Below are 24,951 nucleotides of genomic sequence, written 5' to 3' on the forward strand. Positions count from 1 at the left end.
AAGTCTCTCACCATAGGCTTCTGGAGGAGGGGAGAGACGTGGAAGCTGGAAGGAGTGGCTGTCGAAAAAGAGATGGGAACAGAGATCAGCCAACGCGCGTTCTCTTTTTCTGCCCTCTTACATCCACTTCCCTCCTGGTGTAGGGTCTTTGGGACTTTCACAGACCGATCACAAACGGGGAAAAGGAAGGAACAGATCTGAGGGCAAGATGATCTTTGATTCCTTGGCAATGACACCAATGTTTATCTAGTCATTCCGTTTCAAACAAGGGATTCTCTAATTTTATATGAATGATTTGATCATTGTTCTGCAGGGACTCAGGCATGCGTTTTGGCTTCTATCTGGATCTCCTATTCACTACCCCTTTGAAAGGAAATCCAGAAGACAGCTCAGAAATTATAGCCCTCCTTCAGGTGTTGAAAAGACCTAGCCCTGTTCTAGGTCATGGCCCTGTGTGCATGAAAACCCTGAGACCGATCGTGCCAGTCATTCACAGACAGCACGTACTGACATTTTCCTTAATATTCAACTGGCAGAGTTTTAAAAAATGGTCATCCTTCACGCCGGCAAGGAAACAGCAAAACAGTAGCTTCATTCACCACTGGTAAGAATAAAAAGGACTGCCATCCTTTGTGGAAATAATGTGATAATCTCTATCGGTGGTAAAGTGTCCACATTCTTGAATCTCCATTCTAGAAACTTGTCAGAGGGAATACTGGCAACCTTTGTAACAGTGAAAAATAGAAAACGGTCCAATGGCTGTTGGGAAATGGTGAAGTAAGTTCCAAGTATTAATGCTGCCAAATGATTATTTAAAAAAATATTTAGAGGCGAAAAATGCTCACAATAATAGTTAAGAAAAGGATATGACAAGATTCTATGTATGGTAGGATTCTGAAAAAACAGGACACAAGGAAATAAATAAATAGCACAAGGAAAAAAAACTAGAAGAAAATAGCTCCAAATGTTAACCATTATTAACTCTGGATGGAAAAATTTAAGTACTTTCACCATTTTTATTTTCCTAAATTTCCACACTGATGAAATGTTACTTTTCTTTTTCTTTTAAATATGAAATTTATTGTCAAATTGGTTTCCATACAACACCCAGTGCTCATCCCAAAAGGTGCCCTCCTCACTACCCATCACCCACCCTCCCCTCCCTCCCACCCCCCATCAACCCTCAGTTTGTTCTCAGTTTTTAAAAGTCTCTTATGGTTTGGCTCCCTCCCTCTCTAACTTTTTTTTTTCCTTCCCCTCCCCCATGGGTTTCCGTTAAGTTTCTCAGGATCCACATAAGAGTGAAACCATATGGTATCTGTCTTTCTCTGTATGGCTTATTTCACTTAGCATCACACTCTCCAGTTCCATCCACATTGCTACAAAGGGCCATATTTCATTCTTTCTCATTGCCACGTAGTATTCCATTGTGTATATAAACCACATCTTCTTTATCCATTCATCAGTTGATGGACGTTCAGACTCTTTCCATAATTTGGCTATTGTTGAAAGTGCGGCTATAAACATTGGGGTACAAGTGCCCCTACACATCAGCACTCCTGTATCCCTTGGGTAAATTCCTAGCAGTGCTATTGCTGGGTCATAGGGTAGGTCTATTTTTAATTTTTTGAGGAACCTCCACACTGTTTTCCAGAGTGGCCGCACCAGTTTGCATTCCCACCAACAGTGCAAGAGGGTTCCCGTTTCTCCACATCCTCTCCAGCATCTATAGTCTCCTGATTTGTTCATTTTATCCACTCTGACTGGCATGAGGTGATACCTGAGTGTAGTTTTGATTTGTATTTCCCTGATGAGGAGCGACGCTGAACATCTTTTCATGTGCCTGTTGGCCATCTGGATGTCTTCTTTAGAGAAGTGTCTATTCATGGATAAAGAAATTGTGGTTTATACACACAATGGAGTACTACGTGGCAATGAGAAAGAATGAAATATGGCCCTTTGTAGCAACGTGGATGGAACTGGAGAGTGTGATGCTAAGTGAAATACGCCATACAGAGAAAGACAGATACCATATGGGTTTCACTCTTATGTGGATCCTGAGAAACTTAAAAACCCATGGGGGAGGGGAAGGAAAAAAAAAAAGGAGGTTAGAGTGGGAGAGAGCCAAAGCATAAGAGACTCCTAAAAACTGAGAACAAACTGAGGGTTGATAGGGGGTGGGAGGGAGGGGAGGGTGGGTGATGGGCATTGAGGAGGGCATCTTTTGGGATGAGCATGGGCTGTTGTATGGAAACCAATTTGACAATAAATTTCATATATTAAAAAAAAATTTTTTTAAAAGGATAAAAAAAAGAGAAGTGTCTATTCATGTTTTCTGCCCATTTCTTCACTGGATTATTTGTTTTTCGGGTGTGGAATTTAGAACAAGCAATCCTAAAATTTGTATGGAACCACAAAAGGCCCCGAATAGCCAAAGTAATTTTGAAGAAGAAGACCAAAGCAGGAGGCGTCACAATCCCAGATTTTAGCCTCTACTACAAAGCTATAATCATCAAGACAGCATGGTATTGGCACAAAACCAGACACATAGACCAATGGAATAGAATAGAAACCCCAGAATTAGACCCACAAACGTATGGCCAACTAATCTTTGACAAAGCAGGAAAGAATATCCAATGGAAAAAAGACAGTCTCTTTAACAAATGGTGCTGGGAGAACTGCACAGCAACATGCAGAAGACTGAAACTAGACCACTTTCTTACACCATTCACAAAAACAAGCTCAAAATGGATAAAGGACCTGAATATGAGACAGGAACCATCAAAACCCTAGAGGAGAAAGCAGGAAAAAACCTCTCTGACCTCAGCCGCAGCGATTTCTTACTTGACACATCCCCAAAGGCAAGGGAATTAAAAGCAAAAATGAACTATTGGGACCTCATGAAGATAAAAAGCTTCTGCACTGCAAAGGAAACAATCAACAAACCTAAAAGGCAACCAACGGAATGGGAAAAAATATTTGCAAATGACATATCGGACAAAGGGCTAGTATCCAAAATCTATAAAGAGCTCACCAAACTCCACACCTGAGATGTTACTTTTCTAAAGAGAAAAATATGTTAATGAGATAGTGAATCAAATGGATGAAAATTACAAACAGTGGAATGTGCTTTTTGGTTATTACGTTTCTCAAGTTGGGAAAGATTCAAAGGAATCCTAGGGGTGCCTGGCTGGTTCAGTCAGTAGAGCATGGGACTCTTGATCCTGGGGTCATGAATTCCAGCCCCATGTTGAGTGTAGAGATTACTTAAAAAAAAGAAATAAAATCCTAGGGGTGCGTGAGTGGCCCAGTTGGTGAAGCATCGACTCTTGATTTTGACTGGGGTCATGATCTCATGGTTTGTGAGATTGAGACCCACATTGGGGACTCTTGGAATTCTCTCTCTCCCTCTCACTGCCCCTCCCCTGCTCTCACATGTGTGCACTATTTTGAAAGAGCAAGCATGGACATGCATGTAGGGGAGGGGCAGAGGGAGAGGGAGAACCCAAACAGGATCCATGCTGTCAGCACAGAGCCCCGCATGGGGCTCGAACCCATGAACCTTGAGATCATGACCTAGGCTGAAATCAAGAGTCAGAGGCTTAACCCAATGAGCCACCGAGGCACCCCAATGAGTAAACTTAAAAAAAAATCTGAATTCCCACTGTGGGTAAGGAAGGGCAAAATAAACGCCTATACATCCTACACTGCAACATGTTTCTGGATGATACTTTGGTGAAATATGTTAAGAGTTCAGTTGTGCACATCTTTAGACTCTGCAACTCCCTGGGTGGCTCAGTCAGTTAAGCGACCGACTTTGGCTCAGGTCATGATCTCACACAGTGGGTTCGAGCCCTGTGTCAGGCTCTGTGCTGACAGCTCAGAGCCTGGAGCCTCCTTTGGATTCTGTGTTTCCCTCTCTCTCTGCTCCTCCCCAGCTCATGTGCTGTCACTCTCTCAAAAAATAAACATTAAAAACAATTAAAAAAAAAAACCTAAATGTTCATCAAGAAAAAAATGATTAAATTTATAGTAAACCTATATATGCAGGCTAATATGTACCCATTATAAAGATAATATAGCCATATTTATTAATGCATAAATAGTTCCACAATGAAATTTGTTAAAAAGGGAAATTATAAAAATGGAATATAGGGTATGGCCCATTTATGGATTATATATTCTGTTTTTTCTGTATGAACACATTTTACTATGAAACTATTTATGTTAACAAATACATATATTCTATAGAGAGAGAATAAAACACAGAATCTTGGAAGACTATAGGCCAAAATGTTAAGTGTATTTCCTCCTGTGCATGGTGGTAGGAGGACAGGTGATTTTTGTTTCTTTTATAAATTATATTATATATACATCATTTCCAAGTGGGGGCACCTGGGTGGCTCAGTCAGTTGAACGTCTGACTTTGGCTCATGATCATGAGCCATGGGCTCATGGGCTCATGACCGCAAGGTCATGATCTTGCGGCTCGTGAGTTCGAGCCCCGCGTTGGGCTCTGTGCCGACAGCTCAGAGCCTGGAGCCTGCTTCAGATTCTTTCTCTCTGCCCTCCCTCAACTCACACTCACTCACACACACACACACACACACACACACACACACACACACCCTCTCTCAAAATATAAATAAACATCAAAACAATAATAAAAAAAGATTTCAAAGTGGTCTAAAGAACACTGAACCAAAAGCTTGTAACCTCACCCCTAGCTTAAGAACTAAAATGATAATAACACAGGTAAAGCCCTGTCTCCTTCCCATGGTACCTCTGTCCCCAGGGCTAACTACGATCCTAGGTTTTGTGGTTCCTCACTCCATGCACTTCTTTCCATTTTCATGACATCTGTACGTATACCTAGGTCCAATGCTTTCATTCTCAAAAAAATAAAGCTGTTCTCATTTTTGAAAAGAGAAAGCTGACACAGCTGTGCCTCCTCCTTAGGATAGCTCTGGGGAGTGGATCCAAAGATACATCCAAGGCATCTGGGAGTTCAGTAGGGTAGATGCTCCAGGCCCCCTGTCTGGTCACATCCCTCCCCAAGGCATGGGTAGGAATGGCTCAGGGACACCTGTGGAGGTCACCACCCATTCTTGTGGATTCACATTAGCAAGAGTTTTTAAAAACCACCTCTTATGGCAGAGCAATCTAGAAAAAACAAATGAAAAGACCAAATTTTCTACATAGTTTATCATAATTTTTTTTAATGTTTATTTATTTTTGAAAGAGAGCGACCACACAGGCAGGGGATGGGCAGAGAGAGAGAGGGAGACACAGAATCCAAAGCAGGCTCCAGGTTCTGAGCTGTCAGCACAGAGCGCTACGCAGGGCTCGAACTCATGAGCTAGGAGATCATGACCTGAGCTGAAGTCGGGAGGCTTAACCGACTGAGCCACCCAGGTGCCCCAGTTTATCGTAATTTTTTAAACATGTGGATAAACACTTAGAAAAGCATTGTATCTGTTGATGAAATCGAAGCCTTATTTCTTTGTTTTTTCTCATTATTTTAGCATTTCTATAGAGAAAAACTAAAGAGGTATGATGGATTGAAAATGAATTGCTCAAAATACCACTATCCAACCACCAGAATACTAAACTGAAGTGACTGACAAAGTATTGGTGAGTTTGCAAAAACAACTAGCAGTCTCCTACCTTGCCTACAGGAGAATGGTATGGTTCAACTACTTTCAAAAACTGGGTGTTTTTTTAAAAAAAATTTTTTTTTAACATTTATTTTTGAGACAGAGAGAGACAGAGCATGAATGGGGGAGGGTCAGAGAGAGGGAGACACAGAATCTGAAACAGGCTCCAGGCTCTAAGCTGTCAGCATAGAGCCCGACGCGGGGCTCGAACTCACGGACTGTGAGATCATGACCTGAGCCGAAGCCGGCCGCTCAACCGACTGAGCCACCCAGGCGCCCCAAAAACTGGCTGTTTTTAACAGCTAAATACATGCACTAACACGCTTCAGCAATTCTAATAACATACCTAAGAAAACTGAATGCTACACCCATGAAAAGACTGGTTCCAGAATGTTCATGAGCTCTACTTAAAATAGCCAAAGACCATCAAGCGAATAAATAAATTTGGTAAGTCATACAACGGGATACTATGTAATGAGCAAAAACAAAACTTGTACTGATACATGTGGTAATATGGATGAAGCCCCAACATTGTTGAGCCAAAGAAACCGGACAATTAAGTGGAAATTAAACAAAAGATCCCCTGAAATTACTCAATTTTCTTTGCCAGAACAATATTATCTTATACATAATAGAATGAGTCCCTTAATTCATGTTCACATAATAAACTTATTAAGAGATTGGAGAGACAGCGACAAAAGCTCTGTTCTTTTGAAGTGAATTAAAAAGAGGTTTATAGCAGGTAGAATTCCAGAGCCAGGACCTAGTCTTTTTGTATTCAACATCTTTTAGGGGTCACCAGGGTGCTGTGTAACCTAGGGAATTAGAAATTGAAGGGCATGCAATAATTTTTAAACTTTGAATTAAGATTTGATATTATTATTTATTATTATTATTTTTTTTATTTTTTTAACGTTTATTTATTTTTGAGACAGAGAGAGACAGAGCATGAATGGGGGAGGGTCAGAGAGAGGGAGACACAGAATCTGAAACAGGCTCCAGGCACTGAGCTGTCAGCACAGAGCCCGACGCGGGGCTCGAACTCACGGACTGCGAGATCATGACCTGAGCCTAAGTCGGCCGCTTAACTGACTGAGCCACTCAGGCGCCCCTAAGATTTGATATTATAAGCAAATATGTGCATGCACCTTTAAAAATCTAGAAAGCATGACCTTGATATCTTAGCCCTAAAGAAATCTATGCTAAAGACCAGAAGAAACATTTTTTTTAAGGGGTAATGAACTAAGAGCATAATGTACATTTATTATTAAAAGCATTCTGGCTTTGAGTTTTCAAAAATATGGCTGCTGTCTAGCCAAGATTAATGTAATATAGAAACCAGCTTTTCATCATGCTTGTATGGCCCAGGAGAACTGTCCATCACCGAGTCTGGTTGGTGCTGCACACAACAAAGCGGGCCATAAAGAGCGAATGTTCGCATGGGTGCAATGGAGAACAAGCGTAAGTGACTTTGCAGCGTATCTGCTTCAAATTCATCTGCTCCAGTAATAATGAAAATGAAAAAAATACATCACGTTGGCACCAACGATGGATTCTATTTTTCCTGGAAGCCTACAGGACAGAGGCATCTGTAGCTGACACTGTCCCAGAATACCGGAGCACCTTCTCTAGGTATAAGGACCATGACACCACTTCTCCTTCTCTGCTAACCTTAGTTTGGACAGATGGCAAACTTGGGAAGTATCTGATGTAAAGAGGCACACAAGTTGCGAAGGTGATGCTGTGTTTTCCCACGAAGAACAACTAACTGTTGCTCAACCCTCTCATCCTGAAATCAAAGACGGAGTCAGCGAAGTCAGGCACAGGCAAGAAAAGATGTCCGCAGACCCTGCTGAGAAGGCAGGGGCAACTCCAAAAGCCAGATCCAATTTCTGGCCCCGGCACGCTGAATCCTATCTCCTTAAAGGAGAGAGGGAGTTGGCAAGAACTGATTGTATGCTAGCCCCACCATCTGTAAATTACATGGGCCCACGCTGTCACCGAAACCTGCAGGGAAATTTCAGTGATCACAGAAGGTGGAAGCCGCTGGGAAGGCTTCTCTGCAAATCCTTCTGCTTGTCGAATATCACGTTTGCGGCCTTAGCAATGGTAAAGAGTGAATTGATTGTCAAGGAAAATGCACTAACTCGTACCAGGCAAGGGAAAAAAGCCCCCGGGACGGGAATGACATGAGTGCAACGGCCAGTGACCAAATTACCACCTGCTTAGGGTAGAATGAAAAATTCCTCGCTCTTGTTTGGTTTTATCAGCAAATGAAGACAAGGACATAAAATACAAGCTAGCACTTAAATTATCCAAGTCTGGTCACTCCGCAGGATCTGCATATCCGATTAAAGAATTCTATGTGTGTAAATTCTGAGCTGTAGGTTTTTTTAAAAAAAAAAATTCATCTTTATTTTCGAGAGAGAGACAGTGTGAGTGGGGGAGGGGCACAGAGTGAGGGAGACACAGAATCCCCAGCAGGCTCCAGGCTCCGAGCTGTCAGCACAGAGCCTGACGCAGGGCTCGAACCCACAAGCTGTGAGCTCGTGACCTGAGCTGAAGTCAGATGCCCAACGGACTGAGCCATCCAGGCGCCCGAGCTGTAGGTTTTTAAAAGCAACGTGTAAGAGACAATGGAGGTGGAGATTAGTGGGGGACATGGCCCTCATCCTGGACATGCCTGGATTCCATGCAACTTTGAGAGAAATCCTCTCACTTGTTACCTTAGTACCTGGGCATTCCAGACGAAGGCCAGGAAAAAGGCTGTAGAACAAAAAGATTTGGGAGTTCAAGTCCCAAGTCTGTCATTTACTAGCTGTGTGAGCTTGGGCGAGTCACTGAATTTTTCTGATCCTCGACCAAAATGAGGTAAGGGCAATCTTGTATAGTAGAATCCACGAACAGTGGAGAAAATGTGTGATTTCATAAAAATGAATTTGGATTAAAAAAAAGTTTACTGGTAAAGTTCTTTGTGAAACGAAAGGGGTTGCTATGCACACGTTAATTTTTTTTTTTTATTATTTGTTTTCGCCATGACCTACTCCACAGAGTAGCCTGATGACATCCAAACGGTGATATTCTGATGGAAAGCAGAGTCAGAGTATGAGAAGTTATCAGGACATAAAAGAAAAAGCAAAGGCTGGGGCGCCTGGGTGGCTCAGTCGGTTAAGCGTCCGACTTCAGCTCAGGTCACGATCTCACGGTCCGTGAGTTCAAGCCCTGCGTCGGGCTCTGGGCTGATGGCTCAGAGCCTGGAGCCTGCTTCCGATTCTGTGTCTCCCTCTCTCTCTGCCCCTCCCCCGTTCATGCTCTGTCTCTGTCTCAAAAATAAATAAACGTTAAAAAAAAATTTTTTTTTTTAAAAAAAGAAAAAGCAAAGGCTTTGGAGTTTCATGAATTTGGGCCTGAGCCTACCTCTAAAAGCTCCTTAGTAACTGTGACACCTAACTGAGGTGTTCTTAATCTGGGTTCTGGGGACCCATACAGGTTATTGGTAGGATTCAGGAGATCTGGGAACTTGGATTAAAAAAAAAATAATAACTTATATCTTTACTTTCATTAACCTCTGAGACGTGGCATTTCTTTCAATAGCGAATCTAGACAACTAGTCACGGTATTTTCCCAGTACTTTGCATGGACTTTGCATCCATAGAATCACAGATATTCTGGTATCATGGTATGACTGTAACAGATGTCTCAACACAATTATACTCATCACTAATTTTAAATTATGGAGGCTATTGAGCCAGAACCTAAGCTTTCTTTTTTCTTTTTTAAACATTTATTTATTACTGAGAGACAGAGAGACACAGAGCATGAACAGGGCAGGGGCAGAGAGAGGTGAGACACAGAATCCGAAGCAGGCCCCAGGCCCTGAGCTGTCAGCACAGAGCCTGACGTGGGGCTCGAACCCACAAACCGTGAGATCACGACCTGAGCCGAAGTCGGACGCTCAACTGACTGAGCCACCCAGGTGCCCCCAGAACCTAAGCTTTCTTAATTAAGGCCTTGAGAAAGAAGCACATGTTACCACATCACAAATTTGTGATTTTAATATTTTGACAAGTGCATTTTGATATAACTCGTTTACTTTGTAATCCTATGTAGTTTGGCTTATGAGTTGAACAACACTTTGAGAAAGAGTACACAGTTCTCCAAAGGGCTCCAAGGCATATAAAAAAGGCTAAGAGCTCTTATAACTTTCTTTGCAATTTATTAGGTATAAAAGGGAGAGAAGAGCTGTGACACGGGGTCATTGTGAGACTTCAGATGATATAGCAATAGCAAAGTGCACTGCCCAGCGCCCCACACATAGTAGGTGCTCAACTAATAGAAGCTACCCTGTGTTGAAAATGACAAGCCAAGCCGAGTAATTACACACTTCATTCTTAACAAGACAATCTCCACAAACTTTAGCATTGGTCTTTTAAGGATTTAAGGCCACGGCTTTCTTATGACTGGACTGTCTTTCATTGGTCAGGCTGGATGATCTTGTGCTGCTTGGGACGACACGGCTGTGTGGCTGTCCGAAGTCCACATTGCTATTGCTGGAAACAACTGACGCACAGAGCAGGGGTGAAAATCTACACTGTGGCTGAGGAGGGAGAGGTCTTTCTGGGGACATGAGGCTGACCTCGTTGCACTACTTTGAGCCAGCGGGCAAGGTCTTGGCCATGGTGGCGGAAATGAGAACAAGTTATTTAGAAACTGGGAACACAGAACTATTTTAAAGCTTGCCAGCAAAGGGGCCTTCAAAGGCAAGACTGGTCTTTAGGCTCGGCATAATGAATCTCAATGTGAGAAAATTAAGTAATGTTTCAACCTGAGTCCCAAATCAACAGTCTCAGCAATATGAGAGTATCCTGCAAATGGGAGTGTGCTAGAGCTACGGAGAGAAGATTCATGGCCTTCTTAATTAACTCCGAGGTGCTGCACATAAGGGGAAAACGATAAATCAAGTAGATTACTGCCAGCGATCTGAATTTCCAAATGAAATAAGAGAGGTATAGCGCCGTGAGTCATTCTGTAAATGTGTATGGTGGTGGGGGATGGGGGGGAATCTCCAAGGTCATCCCGTATGTTAAAATTTGCCACTATGCACAACAGTCTCTTGATTTCAAGTATTTGACATATATGGTCAGGTATGAAGAGGCAGGAATTAGGAAGATGAGTAAAACACACAATGGGAGGGTAACACAATATACACGCACACATAAAACTGTGATGGTTATTCTCACATTTATTCAAAACATATTTATCGAACACCTATGTGTAACAGGCACCGTTCCAGAAGCTGAAGATATAATGCTGATCAAGATAGACAAACTGCCTGCCCCCATGGAGTTCACATGCTCCATGGGGGAGACAAGTATTGAACAAAAACAATGAAATGGTTATTTCAGGTGGCGATAAGTACCACAGAGAACAAGAAAGCAGAATGAGGGCAAAGGTGGATAGGGAACTATTTCAACTGGCCAGGGAAGCCCCGCTGTGCAGGTAACATCTGACCGACACCTGACGGGAGGAGGAAATGAGCTGTGTGAAGCTCTGATCAGGGGGAAAGCATCCCAGCAGAGGGACCAGAGCTGGGAGGAGGAGGGGCCGGGTGCGCCCAAGGAGGAGGGACTGTGGTTCTTGCTGGGGGGGTGGACGGGTGGGGATATGAGAGGCAGGGGCCACCCAATCAGGGAAGCCTTGTTGGAATACAAGTGACACTCCTGACCATGGCCAAGTATGACAGAAAGCCACTGGCAGGTGGGAGGGTGATCTGACTTAGATTCTACTAACAAAGAAATACAAGCATAGAAATACTGGCCTGTAGAATAAGCAGGGATTAATCTACCTTGCAGCATTGTTATTGGTGGTGAGAGACACAAACACACAAGCAAATCTGGAAACAACTCGACTGTCCAATGGGTAGTGGGAGAGTGGAAGTCCTACACAACCATTTCTTAGAATTGTATGCAGCTATTAAAAAGGAGTTAGACCTACGTGTAACCTTGATGTGGAAAGATATTAAATGAAAAACAAAATAAAGAAGCATGTGTATTATATACGTTTGTATATTACATATATTTTATAGGTCTGTTTGTTTCAGGCTCCCATTTTTATAAAAGTGCTACAACCAAATCTCTATATACATGTCCGCACCTGAGGAAGAATGCAGACAGAGATACCTACCATGATGTTAACATGGCGACATTGGGTAGGGGTTTAGTGGGGAGCTGGAGAAAGAAGAGAGAAGCTACTGATCTAAAGCTTATTTATTTATTTTAAAAGAGAAAGAGACTGACTGACTCCCAAGCAGGCTCAGCACCGTAAGCATAGAGCCCAACACGGGGCTCAATCCCTCAAACCATGAGATCATGACCTGAGCTGAAATCAAGAGTCAGGGGCTTAACCAACTGAGCCCCCCAGGCACCTCGAGAAGCTACTGACCTTAAATGTACACAAATTTGGATTTTATATGATTTAATGGTCACAGCAGAGTGTGTTAACACTATGATTTGGGAGGTAACTTAATCAAAGATGCAAACAATTCATTCTCAGAAGATGGGGAAACTTCATAAAATAGGTAGCATTAAAAGTTGATCTTCAAGAGCAGAAGTGTCATAGCCAGAAGAGGGAGAGAACGTAGCAAGCCGAAGGCAAAACATGGAAGGTTTTCGTACATGGTGCTGATGGGCTGATACTTTGAACAGACCTTTAAAAAAAATTTTTTTTTTAACGTTTATTTATTTTTGAGACACAGAGAGACAGAGCATGAACAGGGGAGGGGCAGAGAGAGAGGGAGACACAGAATCAGAAGCAGGCTCCAGGCTCTGAGCCATCAGCCCAGAGCCCGACGCGGGGCTCGAACTCACGGACCGTGAGATCGTGACCTGAGCTGAAGTCGGACGCTCAACCGACTGAGCCACCCAGGTGCCCCTGAACAGACCTTTAGATGGCACCTGGTAGTCAGGGTTTCAGTGGAGAGAACAGAAGCAGGCAGGGAGTTTAGGGAGTTCTTGGAACAATCTGAAACAGGCTCTATTAAAGACAGAAGCAAGGGAAGCATTCAAGAGGTGATTAGGGTGCAGACATTACAAATTTGGCACCTGGTTATTTGGAAAAGGGAGGAAAAGAGATCGCTAGCAGATAATTAACTCCAAGCTTCCTAGAGTAATGGATGGGTAGGTACCATTAAACATTATAAATCCAAAAAGGAGCATCGGTTTTGGAGAAAGAGGTGAAATGATGGACCCAGCACTGGATGAGTAGAGCCCATACTGAACATTCGTGTACCAACCAGTAGTGGGCAGTTAGAAATGCAGATTTAGAGGAAACCTGGGGTGAGGAGGTGGGGAGTCCTCTCCACAGAGGCAATAGGTAAACTCGTGGAATGGAGTGAATGCAGACAGAAAAGCAAAATACTGAAGACCCAAGTTAGGGAGAAGCCTCCATGTGTATCAAGAAGAGAAGAATGAGAACACAAGTTAACGGGCACAAGAGAGGAAAGGGTTCCAGAAACAAAGCAGCCAACGGGAATGAATACAGGTAGGCCAAATAGGTGAAGTTGTCAAGGAAGATGCCATAGTCATCCATGAAGAGAAAATAAAAACGGACAGGGAATTCTTAAGACTGACAAGCCCTTTGGATCTATGTGCTGTTACGAAATGAAGCCAGAGGAGAGGCGTTTCAAGGCCACAGGGATGAGAGATGGGTGCGGAGTAAAGGCCGTGGTGCCAGCTTTGAACAAGGGAGAAAGAATGAAGAGAACATGGATGAAAGATCCCGATGAATTTGGAGAGGACAAGTGAGAAGTTGAGTGGGGACACAGAAGCAGCCGTTATCTTCTCAGCACGGGAACTGAGAGCATCTGCTGACAAGGGGATCGGGAATGCCTTTAGGAACTTGTGTACAACGGGTACACTCAAACCGACTGTGATAAGGTTAGCAAGGTTTTAACGGGGGCTGAACACGAACTATGGGATGGCCTTGAGGGCCCAGCCAAGGTCAGGGAGACTATGTCTGTGGCGGGACACAGGTAGGTGTTTTTCGATAGTGACTCCCAGCGGCTAGCCTGAGAGGCACTTGTTGGTTTTATCGGACACTGAGAGATTGGAGACAATGTGTGAGCAAGCTCAATGAGACAAGGGAATTAATCTAAATTGATAAATTCAAAGTTAATGTCCAGCAACCAGCCTGAATGGGGAGGCAAGGAAGGAAGGTCTTGGACCCTACAGGACTCAAGGTGAATGTGGTTCCAGGGAGAGGCTGAAGAGGCGACAGTGGACACTCTGATCAACACAGAAATGTCACAGTTGGAAATACTGAAAGTATAGCAGCTCTTGCTTAGGACGAAGTTCAGGAAATGGGTTTCTACAAAGGGAGAAGAATAGAAAATACAAGGCTATTCCTAGGTGGTTTCAAAGTCACGGAATCTCTAATTGCAGTAAGTTTGAAGATTTTGAAAAAAATGTAATGCAGCTTTGAACTGCACTCAAAGATGCATAAAAAAGATCAGTCATAAGAGTACTATATATAGAAGACCTAAAGACTCCATCCCAAAACGACTAGAACGGGCAGATGAGTTCAGTAAGGTCACAGGATACAACTGTTGCATTTCTTTTCTTTGTTTGAAGAGAAAACACAAGCAGAGGAAAGGGGAGTAGGGAGAGAGAGAGAGAATCTCAAGCAGGCTCCACACTCAGCATGGAGCCCCATGTGGGGCTTGGTGCCACAACCCTAGGATCATGACCTGAGTCAAAATCAAGAGTTGGATGCTCAACCAACTGAGTCCCCCAGGTGCCTCTAAGAAATCTGGTGCATTTCTATATACTAATGATGAAGTAGCAGAAAGAGAAATAAAATAATCCCACTTACAATTGCACCAAAAATAATAAAATACCTAGGAATAAACTAAACCACGGAGGGAAAATACCTGTACTCTGAAAACACTAAATAAAACATGGATGAAAGAAACTAAAGATGACACAAAGGAATCTATGCTCACGGATGGGAACATAATATTGTTAAGATGTCTATACTACCCAAAGCAATCTACAGATTCAATGTAATACCTATCAAAATATCAATAGCATTTTTCACAGAAAACTGGAGGTATCCTATCATAGTTCCAGACTTCAAATTATATTACAAAGCTGTAGTAGTCAAAACAGTATGATACTGGCACAGAAACAGACACATAGATCAATGGAACAAAATAGCGAGTCCAGAAATAAACCCATGATTATGTGGTTAATTCATCTCAATGGAAGAAAGTACGCAATGGGGTAGGGAGCACCTGGCTGGCTCAGTTGGTATAGCATGCGACTCTTGATCTCAGGGTAGTGAGTTCAAGCCCCACATTGGGATAAAGCTTGCTTAATTAAAAAACAAAAAACAAAAACAAAAACAAAGACAAAAAATGCAAGGGGAATAAGTCTCTTCATCAAATGGTGTTGGGAAAACTGGACAGCTACATGCATAAGAATGAAACTGGACCATTTTCTTACACCATACACAAAAATTCACTCAAAATGGCTTGAAGACCTAAATGTGAATCAGATTTGAAATCATAAAAATCCTTGAAGGGAACACAGGCAATAATTTCTGATCTCAGCTGTAGCAGCATTTTTCTAGATAGGTCTCCCGAGGCGAGGGAAACAAAAGCAAAAATAAACTATTAGGAATACATCAAAATAAAAAGCTCATGCACAGCAAAGGAAATAATCAGCAAAACTAAAAGACAACCTACTGAATGGGAAAAAATATTTGCCGAGGACATATCCGATAAAGGGTTATTATTCAAAATATGTAAAGAACTTATAAGACTCAACACCCCAAAAACAAATAACCCAATTAAAAATAAGAAGACACAAACAGACATTTCTCCAAAGACAACAAAGATGGCCAACAGACACATGATAAGACATTCAACATCACTCATCATCAGGGAAATGCAAATGCAAATCAAAACTACCATGAGATATCACTTCACACCTGTCAGACTGGCTAAAATAAAAAACACGAGAAACAGCAAGTATTGATGAGGATGTAGGAATACTTGTGCACTGTTGGTGGGAATGCAAACTGGTGCAACCAGTTTCCATACTGTGGAAAATATAATGCAGGTTCCTCAAAAAATTTAAAATAGAATTATCATATGACCCAGTAATTCCACTACTGGGTATTTACCAAAAAATATGAAACACTAATTTGAAAAGATATATGCATCTCTATGTTTATTGCAGCATTTCCAATAGCCAAGTGATGGAAACAGCCGAAGTGTGCATCAATAGATGAATGTACACACACACACACACACACACACACACACACACAGGAATATTACTCAGCCATGGAAAGAATGAAATCTTGCCATTTGCAAGAATGTGGATTGATCTAGAGGGTGTAATGCTAAGTGAAATAAGTCAGAGAAAGACAAATACCATATGATTTCAACATATATGGAATTTAAGAAACAAACAAAAAAAAGAGACAAATCAGAGGCCAGACTTTTAAATACAGAGCTCTGATGTTTACCAAAGGAGAGGAGGTGGGGGGATGGGTTAAATGGCTTATGGGACTTAAGAGTACACTTATCATGATGAGCACAGAGTAATGCATGGAATTGTTGGATCAAGATATTGTATACCTGAAACTAATATTAACACTGTATGTTAACTATACTGAAACAATAAAAAAAAAAAAAGATCAGTCATAAATACTGATGGGTGGACACAAGAAAGACTAAAAGCATGGCCTAATGTGGAGTTGTATATGCATCCTGCTTTAAAACACTGATTGCCCTAAGAACAAACTGCAGACGACAAAGAAGTTAGTTATGCAAAGAGGCCCAGTGCCTAACAAGCAAATCATATCACCAAGTTCTGCCAAGACTCACCTCTCTCACCATGTGTTTTATGCCAGCAGTACAAGCTAATTCTGCTGAAGCGAGCCAAAATGTCATGTAAGGGCTCTTTCCAGCTTCCCAGTGTCCCTTGAGAGTACATGGTTTTTTGCAGAACACAATGAGCAAGCCAAATCAGGTTAGAGATATTACAAGGAAAATCTGGCAGGCAGCCATCTCGGCTTTGTTTCAACTGATGTTCGTAAAAAAACAGGTTAAGAAAATGGTAGCACAATGTCTGGTGTTTGAGATCTAACAGCATGCAACATGTTTATGGCATGCATTAGCCCACAAACTTCAGTATGGGGCTGGGGCACCCAGAACTTCAGATCTGGTGGACCAAGGAGGGAAATACGAAAGCAGGTCTTATATTGTAATGAATACGGACTGCTCTCAGAAGACCACAAACAGGTGGTTTCATTAAAAAAACAAAAAAACAAACAAACGACAAAAACCCTACTGCCTTTAGATTAAAAAAAAAAAAAATCAAGTGCTTCAGTCTTGTTTGTATAAAATAGAAGGCCAGTGCACACTTGGCTAATTACAGCATTTTTTATGAGGGTATGACTGACTATAATCTGGCAAAAATGAGTCCAACTGAAACAGCCAGAATGATGGTTTGGGAGAATTAGGTGAGGTTTTGGAGTGGGAAGAAAAGTGGGAAAGAGGAAGAAAGCTTTCATTAAGCAGTTTATATTCTGGTAGGAGGATTTAAAAGAAGTATCCAGACTGATTTTATTTTTATTCAAAACAACCTTTTAGTGTATTTTTCCTTTGAGTTCTTAAACATATTTATAATGACTGCTTTCAGGTCTTTGTTTCCTAAAACTAGCATCTGGACCAAATCAAATGTTAGGGAGGGTCTGAATTGACTGCTTTTTTTCCGTGTCTAAGATTTTTCTGTCCTTCATGTCTAGTAATTTTTTATTGCATATTAGACATCGTGATATCTGATTCATTCCTATGAAGACTACTGACTTGTGCTCTAGCAGGCAGTTCAATTTCAGGATGATTATGTTGAACTTATATAGGCCTAGATTTATATCTTCTCAGGGCCAATCTGTGCAAAGCCCAAAGTGTTTCCCTAAGAACTTCTAACTTCTCAGGACCCATTTCCAAACAAGATCTTGGAGAGACTTGGTTTTAGGTATTGTTAGAGTGGCTCTAAAGCAGGCCACACTCCAGGACAAAGTCCTTATTTCTAATATCTCAGTTAAAAGAGTAGGATGTTAACCAGTCATTTCCATGCTGACTGGGCTAGAATGCCCTGCCTACCGGCACCATCTCACCTCTGGTCTCACTGTTTCATTCTCACCCATGTAGTTGCTGCTCTTTGGTAAGATTCAGTCTTGCCCCAAATAACAGCATGTACAGCCCACTCTCAGCTATGGACTCAAGAAAGACCCTCATACAGACTTCTGTGGCCTCGTTCTCATCTCCCGTCCCCCTGTGCTACAGATTTCAGCAGCTTTAGTTGCCCCCAACACTGACGGACCTCTTTTCAGGACAGTGGGAATGTTATGCTGTGTTTATGTTCTAGCATACTCCACTGCATAAGGAAATTGTCCTCAGAATAAGCCAAACGACCAGAGAGCTTGCCTAATGTTTCCTCTCTCTCAGGGATCAGTCTTTACTACCTATTATCCAGAGCCTAAAAACCATGATCTCATAAATTTGTCCAGTTGTTTATGGCAGGAGAACTAGTGATAACCACCAGTGTATTTTTGTGCTGCATCCCATAGGAATGCTGAATAAAAGCACAGCATCCATTCTGATCATGTAGCCTTCTCAGTACACATGGGTAGCAGAGGCTCCTGGTTTCTTACAGAAGGGTCCCCAAAGTTCCTGGACATTTATTCACTCTCTTTCACTTATACACATATTCACATGCATTCATTCACTCATTCCATAAACATCAGGAATCTATTATATGCCAGACACTATTCTGTGGATTGGGGACACAGTTGTGGGAGACAGAAAATGTCCCTGCCCTCATGGAGCTTATTTCCTGGTGGGAGTGGTTCTGGTCTCACTCCAAAGCAGTGCTTCCCCTCTGCAGTTGTTCCTCTAATTACTGACTTGATGGGTGACTTAGCATGAGAATATAAAAAAAATAATTAAAAAACCTATACTTATGTAACACTACATCCCAGGCAGAGATGCATGTGCTTCATATGCACGAATTAATACTCATAAGAAAGTGTCATTAGAGAGGAGGAAACAGAGACTGAGATTGTCAACCTGCTCACAAAGCTTATGAATAGTAGAGACAGGTCTCTATGTAGCCTGACTTGTCCCATTTTTTTAAATTTTATTTTTAAGTAATCTCTGCATCCAACATGGGGCTTGAACTTAAAACCCTGAGATCAAGAGTCATATGCTCTACCAACTGAGCCAGCCAGATGCCCCACTCTACCCATACTTTTAGCCACTGCATTGCTCTCTTTCAAAGATGGAAGAGAATTATACTGGAGACGGGGGAAATAAAGTGATGGTTTCTAAGTAATAAAATAAAAATTTTATCTTATTTTTTTAATGTTTATTTTTGAGAGAGAGAGAGAAAGTGGGGGAGGGGCAGAAAGAGGAGACAGAGAATCCCAAGTAGGCTCTGCACTGTCAGCTCAGAGCCTGATGCGGGGCTTGAACCCACAAACTGTGAGATCATGACCTGAGCTGAAATCAAGAGTTGGATGCTTAACCAACTGAACCACCCATGCACCCCAAAGTTTTATTTTAATAGAAGCCAACTAGGTGTTTGGGAAGGCTAGGAGAAGGAAAGGGATCACTATTAAAAGAGGCACAAAAAATTTGATTGAGTTACCATAGAAGGGCACAATTTTATTTTCCTTTGTCCCAGTGGACCATGAGGAAAGAGAAAATAGCATTCTGCATTTTGAATCAGAAAAAGAAAAGAAAGCTTTCCTGCATAAAAGCCTTCAGGGTTCCTTGGGGAAGTTGAGGATGTAAGCAAAAGTGATCTAATTGTAGCCACCTCCTGCTGGTATATGCAAAACTAGTCCCATCAGATGCTTCCAGAAAAAGTGCTCTGGGATCAGGTCCCTATGAACAATAGATCATCTCTCTTAGAGACTTAAAATGTATAGCAGCAAAGGAAGGAAAAGATTTGATAAATACAATGGTTTTCTTAGCTGCAGATTTAACTCAAAATTTACCAAACTTAATTGACCACAGAATTCTTTATGAGTAAATGAGGTGTGTGTGTGTGTGTGTGTATGTGTGTGTGGGCGCGCGTGAGAGAGAGAGAGAGAGAGAGAGAGGCAGACAGACAAAACGACACCTCAGAACTGCTGTTCTATGAAACCCATTTTAGAATTTGCTATTTAATAGCAAACACTAAGCTAAATAAAATTCCACTTTCAGAGGAGGTCAAACCTAACGATTGCTGTGCCCAGCCACGCAGGGAGCCTTACAAAGAGAATTTCAGTAGAGCTGTAGTTTAGGTGCAAGAAAATATCAAACTTTTATTAGGTAGTAAATGACAAGGATTGACTGCAAGAAGGTACCAATTTGCGCCTAGGCAGGATATCCCTTTACAGCATACGCCAAAGTGAACACGTATTTTTAAACTTTGGAAACTTCATCTTCAGAAGAACGTTTTGTAGAAAAGATAACGCAACTAACAGCCACGCCCATGTAGGTTACCGTGTCTGTAAGTTAGCTCCGTTACCCATTCGGGGGAGTCACCAGTTACTAATAAGCTATCTTGTCACCTCAAGGGGCTACCTGAACTACATCACAAGAACTGGAAGGAAATCCCCAGGGGCAGCCCAGTGCTCCTCATCAGCCTTTTGCAGAGACTCACCCTGCAGTTCACCCACCACTTGCCTACTGGGGACACGCTGAGTGTTTGATGGTTTCCCCTAAAGTCACGAGCTCCGCCCTTTCTCTCCTCTGGAGATGGGAACATGTTCCTCCCCTGCACAGCTGAGGCCTGCTATGCTAGGATGTGCCTAGCACCCTCGCTCACTTTCCCAGTAGTGAGGCCATTTAGGCCTCCCTGGTGGACCTCGCTCCTAGCAGGCTTGGCTCCCGCTATCTCCTAAGGTTTGATTTTATTAGGCTGCGACCCTCCGGTTATCTACAGCATGGCAATTACTCTGATTTTTAGGTCTGTGTCCCCTCTTCCCGGCTGTCCAACCGTATTTTTCCAACCTTAGCTTTCCAAATTCCCTCTGATCTTCCAACAAATCAGCCGGTACAGTGATGAGGAACCCAGATTCTGGAGTCTGGCAGTGTAGGTTTGAACACAATACTCCCCTGCATACCACCTGGGGACCTACGACAAGCCACTTAACTTCTGTGTCACCACTTCTGCACCTGCACAGTGGAGATCATCACAGTACCTACTTCACGTGGTTATTGAGAAGACTCAAATAATGTAAAAAACGCTTAGCATCGAGTTCCAAGCATAAGAAGTGTTACATTCGTTCCTTCTAGTACTATATCTGCATTATTCTCTGATTCAAAATCTGTAGCTTTTCTTATTGCCCTTTGTACTTTCCAGGCATTTGCATGTTATACAGACTAAGTAATTAAATTTCCCATGCATGGACTTCTCGTTGATCCTCACACGACAAAATTAACGGAGCTTCGTGTCCTTAAAGCTCATATCTGGCTCCCCCCGCCCCCAAACTGTTCCCATAACCCTACTAATTCATTCAGTGTCTCTCATTCTTATTAAGCCATTTACATTTTACAGTTTGCTCAGGTGTTCTAACAGACCCGCTTTTCAAGGAATTCAAGATTTGTTCGACACGTTATATTCAAGAGTAAAGATATTTGAAATAGGTGTAGTTACCTACAATTTAAAAAATCTTAAATTTTTTTAATGTTTATTTGTTTTTGAGACAGAGACAGAGCATGGGTGGGGGAGGAGCAGAGAGAGAGAGGGAGACAAAGAATCCGAAGCAGGCTCCAGGCTCTGAGCTGTCAGCACAGAGCGTGACGCGGGGCTCGAACCCGCGAACCGTGAGATCATGACCTGAGCTGAAGTCGGACGCCTAACTGACTGAGCCACCCAGGCGCCCCTAAAAAAAATTTTTTTTAATAAAATAGGTATAAATAAAGGCTCCAGTTTCCACTCGGCTCTTTTCTTTTTATAATCCAAAAAGCTAGCTCCATTTTTAAGGACCCCAAACTCCGTAGATTTCAGTCTTTAGCAATGTTCTTGCCAAAGAAAGTTTCATCTCAATTTTGAGATGTTCAAACGTACATTAGAGTTGTATAAACAGGTATATGAGCAGAGAGATTTTTTTGTCTTTGCTGCTCAGCAAAATTAGACTTTATTTTCCCCTGAGGTTTGAGGGAAAAAAAAAATCTTTATCTGTTCAACTTTATTATTTTTTTTGTTCAATAGTGCTCTTTTCTGCTGTTTTCAGGATATTGCCGTCAAGCTTTCTTTCCAATTACCTAACCCTTGTTGCTCTCTTCTTGACTCTTGTACTGGCTTCAGGTGAATTTCAAGGTTTCCCTTCTATGTCTAAGGGCCCTAAGGCGCCTTTTAGCATATCTTTCCCTGGGGCCAGACTTGGTTTCCTCCTTGCAGCTATTCATTCATTGCTCAGCCCTCTCATTTACTAGGTGTTTATCTATCACCTACAAATACCCAGAGTGTCTATCAGGTGTTAAGTACCATGTTACAAATGTGGCACTGTGCACAAAGGGATCTCGAGGGAGAAAGGTTGTTAGTAACCTGGGCAGCCGTCCATGCACAGTCCTTCTCTTAACCTAGAGATCACCAGCAAACCTATCAATCCCCTTGTACGTCTACTCTGTGTCCTCTAGGGCAGGATATGGTGAATTTGGAGTTAAGAATCTCAGGTTCACATCATTGTTTTTCCTATGCCAAGACTTTGAGATTCAGGCTTATCCTACTGTCCAGTTTATGCTAAACTATCATACTTGACTCAAATTCTCTGGTGGTTTTTGGGTGTGGCCCTTGTCCCTATTGCCTTTTTTTTGTAGTCCTAGGTCACACCTGGCAGAGTATTTCTTTGGTGAGTATGATGCCTCTGTAATGAGTACATTGCTGCAGCCTACATGTCTGACAACATGATGAATGACTGAATACAAAAAATTCATACATTCCAGGGGCGTCTGGGTGGCTCAGTTTGTTAAGCGTCTGACTTTGGCTCAGGTCATGATCTCATGGTTCGTGAGTTCGAGCCCCATGTCGGGCTCTGTGCTGACAGCTTGGAGCCTGGACCACAATGCTTCAGATTCTGTGTCTCCCCCCAACCCCCCACCCCCGCCCTCTGCTCCTTCCCCACCCACGCTCTCTCGCTCTCAAAAATTAATAAACATTTAAAAAAAACCTTTTTTTAAATCTCACACATTCTTATTGGATTAAAGTTTGGTATTTATACCTGTATAAATGTAGGTAACTTATTTTACCTAAAACAGTAGGCACACTAATCCTATTCAATGTCACAGTCCATATGCCTATAGATCCTACTGTCCAATACTAGTAGGCTACTTAACCTATGTTACGTACACATAACTCTAAAGTACAATTAAAGCCTTTAAGACCCATGTTAATCCTGGGAAACCAGTTTTCTGAGAAATTCAGACAAGCATATACACCTGTATTTGTATCTGGTGTGATTTTGAAGGTATTCCACTTAAAACATTTCAAAAATTATGGGCACTAAGAAAGTGTAGAGACTTTATCTCACTTCCAGGCGAGGCTGATAAGCGAGAAATCCAAAGGCAATATGCAAATAGATGTTTATGTTAATGAACCCTTTTAAAAACCTGCTTCGCAAAAGAAAGTGGAACTGAGTACACGCAACTCTAACTCAAAGCTCTCTGAAGATTTAAGTAAGTTTTCCCCCCAAAATGCGTCGAAGTGAAACAACACAGATCATTCACTCCCCATTTTCTACTCCAGACCCTGAACCTCGGCTCCGGAACCTAGAGACTGAAACCACTCTTTGCCTCATATAAAAAAAAAAAAAAAAAAGGGGGGGGCAGTTGACAGAAATGCATGCACTGAATTATGAGCAGAGTATCTCATTCTCATTAAAAACCAGTTTTGCTTTTATGTTGCCTTTTTCTCTTTGGGGATGTGTGTTTTCTTAACATGAGTCGATTTTAGGTTGTCTCCAGAAATCGCGGTCTCCTTAATCACTTACGTTGGCTGAAAACACCAGGTCCTCCGTCAGACTCGTATCAAGTTCTAAGTGTTCTCTAAAGTCATGCTCACACGGTCCGTTTCAGGAAAAACTCCTGTTACTCCACACAGATGGGGGTCGCTTGTTGAGAACGTTTTTACTACAAAGGAGCTGCTACTAAATAACTTTCTGATATTAAATTATTTCAGTTTGTTACCTGCAGATATATTCTGATATTCCAACAATGTTCTGAATTCATAAAGTACCCCTTCACCGGAGGGTTTAAAAGGTTCACTCAAACATAAATCCATTAATCTCCCAAACTGCCCTATGAAGTCAAAAGAGCATAGTCTAAGTCTGCATACAAAATACTTCCAGAATGAGCTTATAAATCAGTCATGTTTTCAGGCATATGCACAGAGAACTACAATCCTACATCTTAGCAACAGAGAAGCAAGAAAATGCTGTATAGAGGTTGATGTGAAATAATCTCCAGTAAATATGTTAAGACTGGGAGAAAGCAATTTTTTCTACCGCTAAAAAGATGCATTTAAAAAATAAACATGTGGGAGATACGAGGTTGCTATAAATTCTGAAAACGGCTTACCTATTAATGTAACTGAGGGCAACATAGGTTGGCTGCTGTAATTCTTGTTTTTCTAAAACACGTGGATCTGTATCTGTAACAAAAACACATTTATGATTTTTCAGCTTTTGCATCAGAATATACGAGGGTACCTAACGTAAAGTAATCGAGGTGCAACAGAGAGAAAGATTTAACATACCTCGTTTTAAAGAAAACCCAGACAGCAACGCACAATCATTTGTTCTTTCATTCATAAATAACAAGATATTACATTACTTTTCAAGGGAATTCCAAACATCAACAGTGATAAAATGTCCATCTGTCACACAAACTCTTGCACAATCCCCCTCATAAATATTGGTTTTCACTGCTTACAGTTACAATGTTGGCATGGTTTGGGGAGGGTAATCGGCCTAAGAAAGAAAGTCTCTGTTAATTATGCTCACTTGAATGCTGGAACAAATTAGTTGCCATTGGAAAGCTCCATCAATTTGAAAATCTACTGAGTATTGTTCTTGTTCACTGAACACTTTTCGGGGTTTGGATTCACATTCTGGAGGGTAGCTCTTGTCCTTTTTAATTATATAATGAGTTTATTATAAGCTTTTCTAGACTCTCAATCAGGAATGCTCATGCTGGCTCAGAATCCACAAATACCACATTCATCAGAGGGGCTTC

The 24,951-nt window shown here is 41.9% G+C and overlaps 1 protein-coding gene across 7 annotated transcripts in view; it reads right to left on the reverse strand.

The window, feature by feature from the left end:
- JAZF1 (JAZF zinc finger 1) overlaps nucleotides 1-24,951 on the reverse strand; it is a 340,087-nt gene that overhangs the window by 122,927 nt on the left and 192,209 nt on the right. For all 7 annotated transcript variants that reach the window (XM_042968799.1, XM_042968820.1, XM_042968835.1 and 4 more), the window contains exon 2: nucleotides 24,295-24,367. In XM_042968799.1, coding sequence (XP_042824733.1) covers nucleotides 24,295-24,367 — 73 coding nt within the window. The remainder of the gene's footprint in view (nucleotides 1-24,294; nucleotides 24,368-24,951) is intronic.

Source organism: Panthera tigris, chromosome A2 (genome assembly GCF_018350195.1).
Source record: "Panthera tigris isolate Pti1 chromosome A2, P.tigris_Pti1_mat1.1, whole genome shotgun sequence".
Classification (NCBI taxonomy): domain Eukaryota; kingdom Metazoa; phylum Chordata; class Mammalia; order Carnivora; family Felidae; genus Panthera; species Panthera tigris.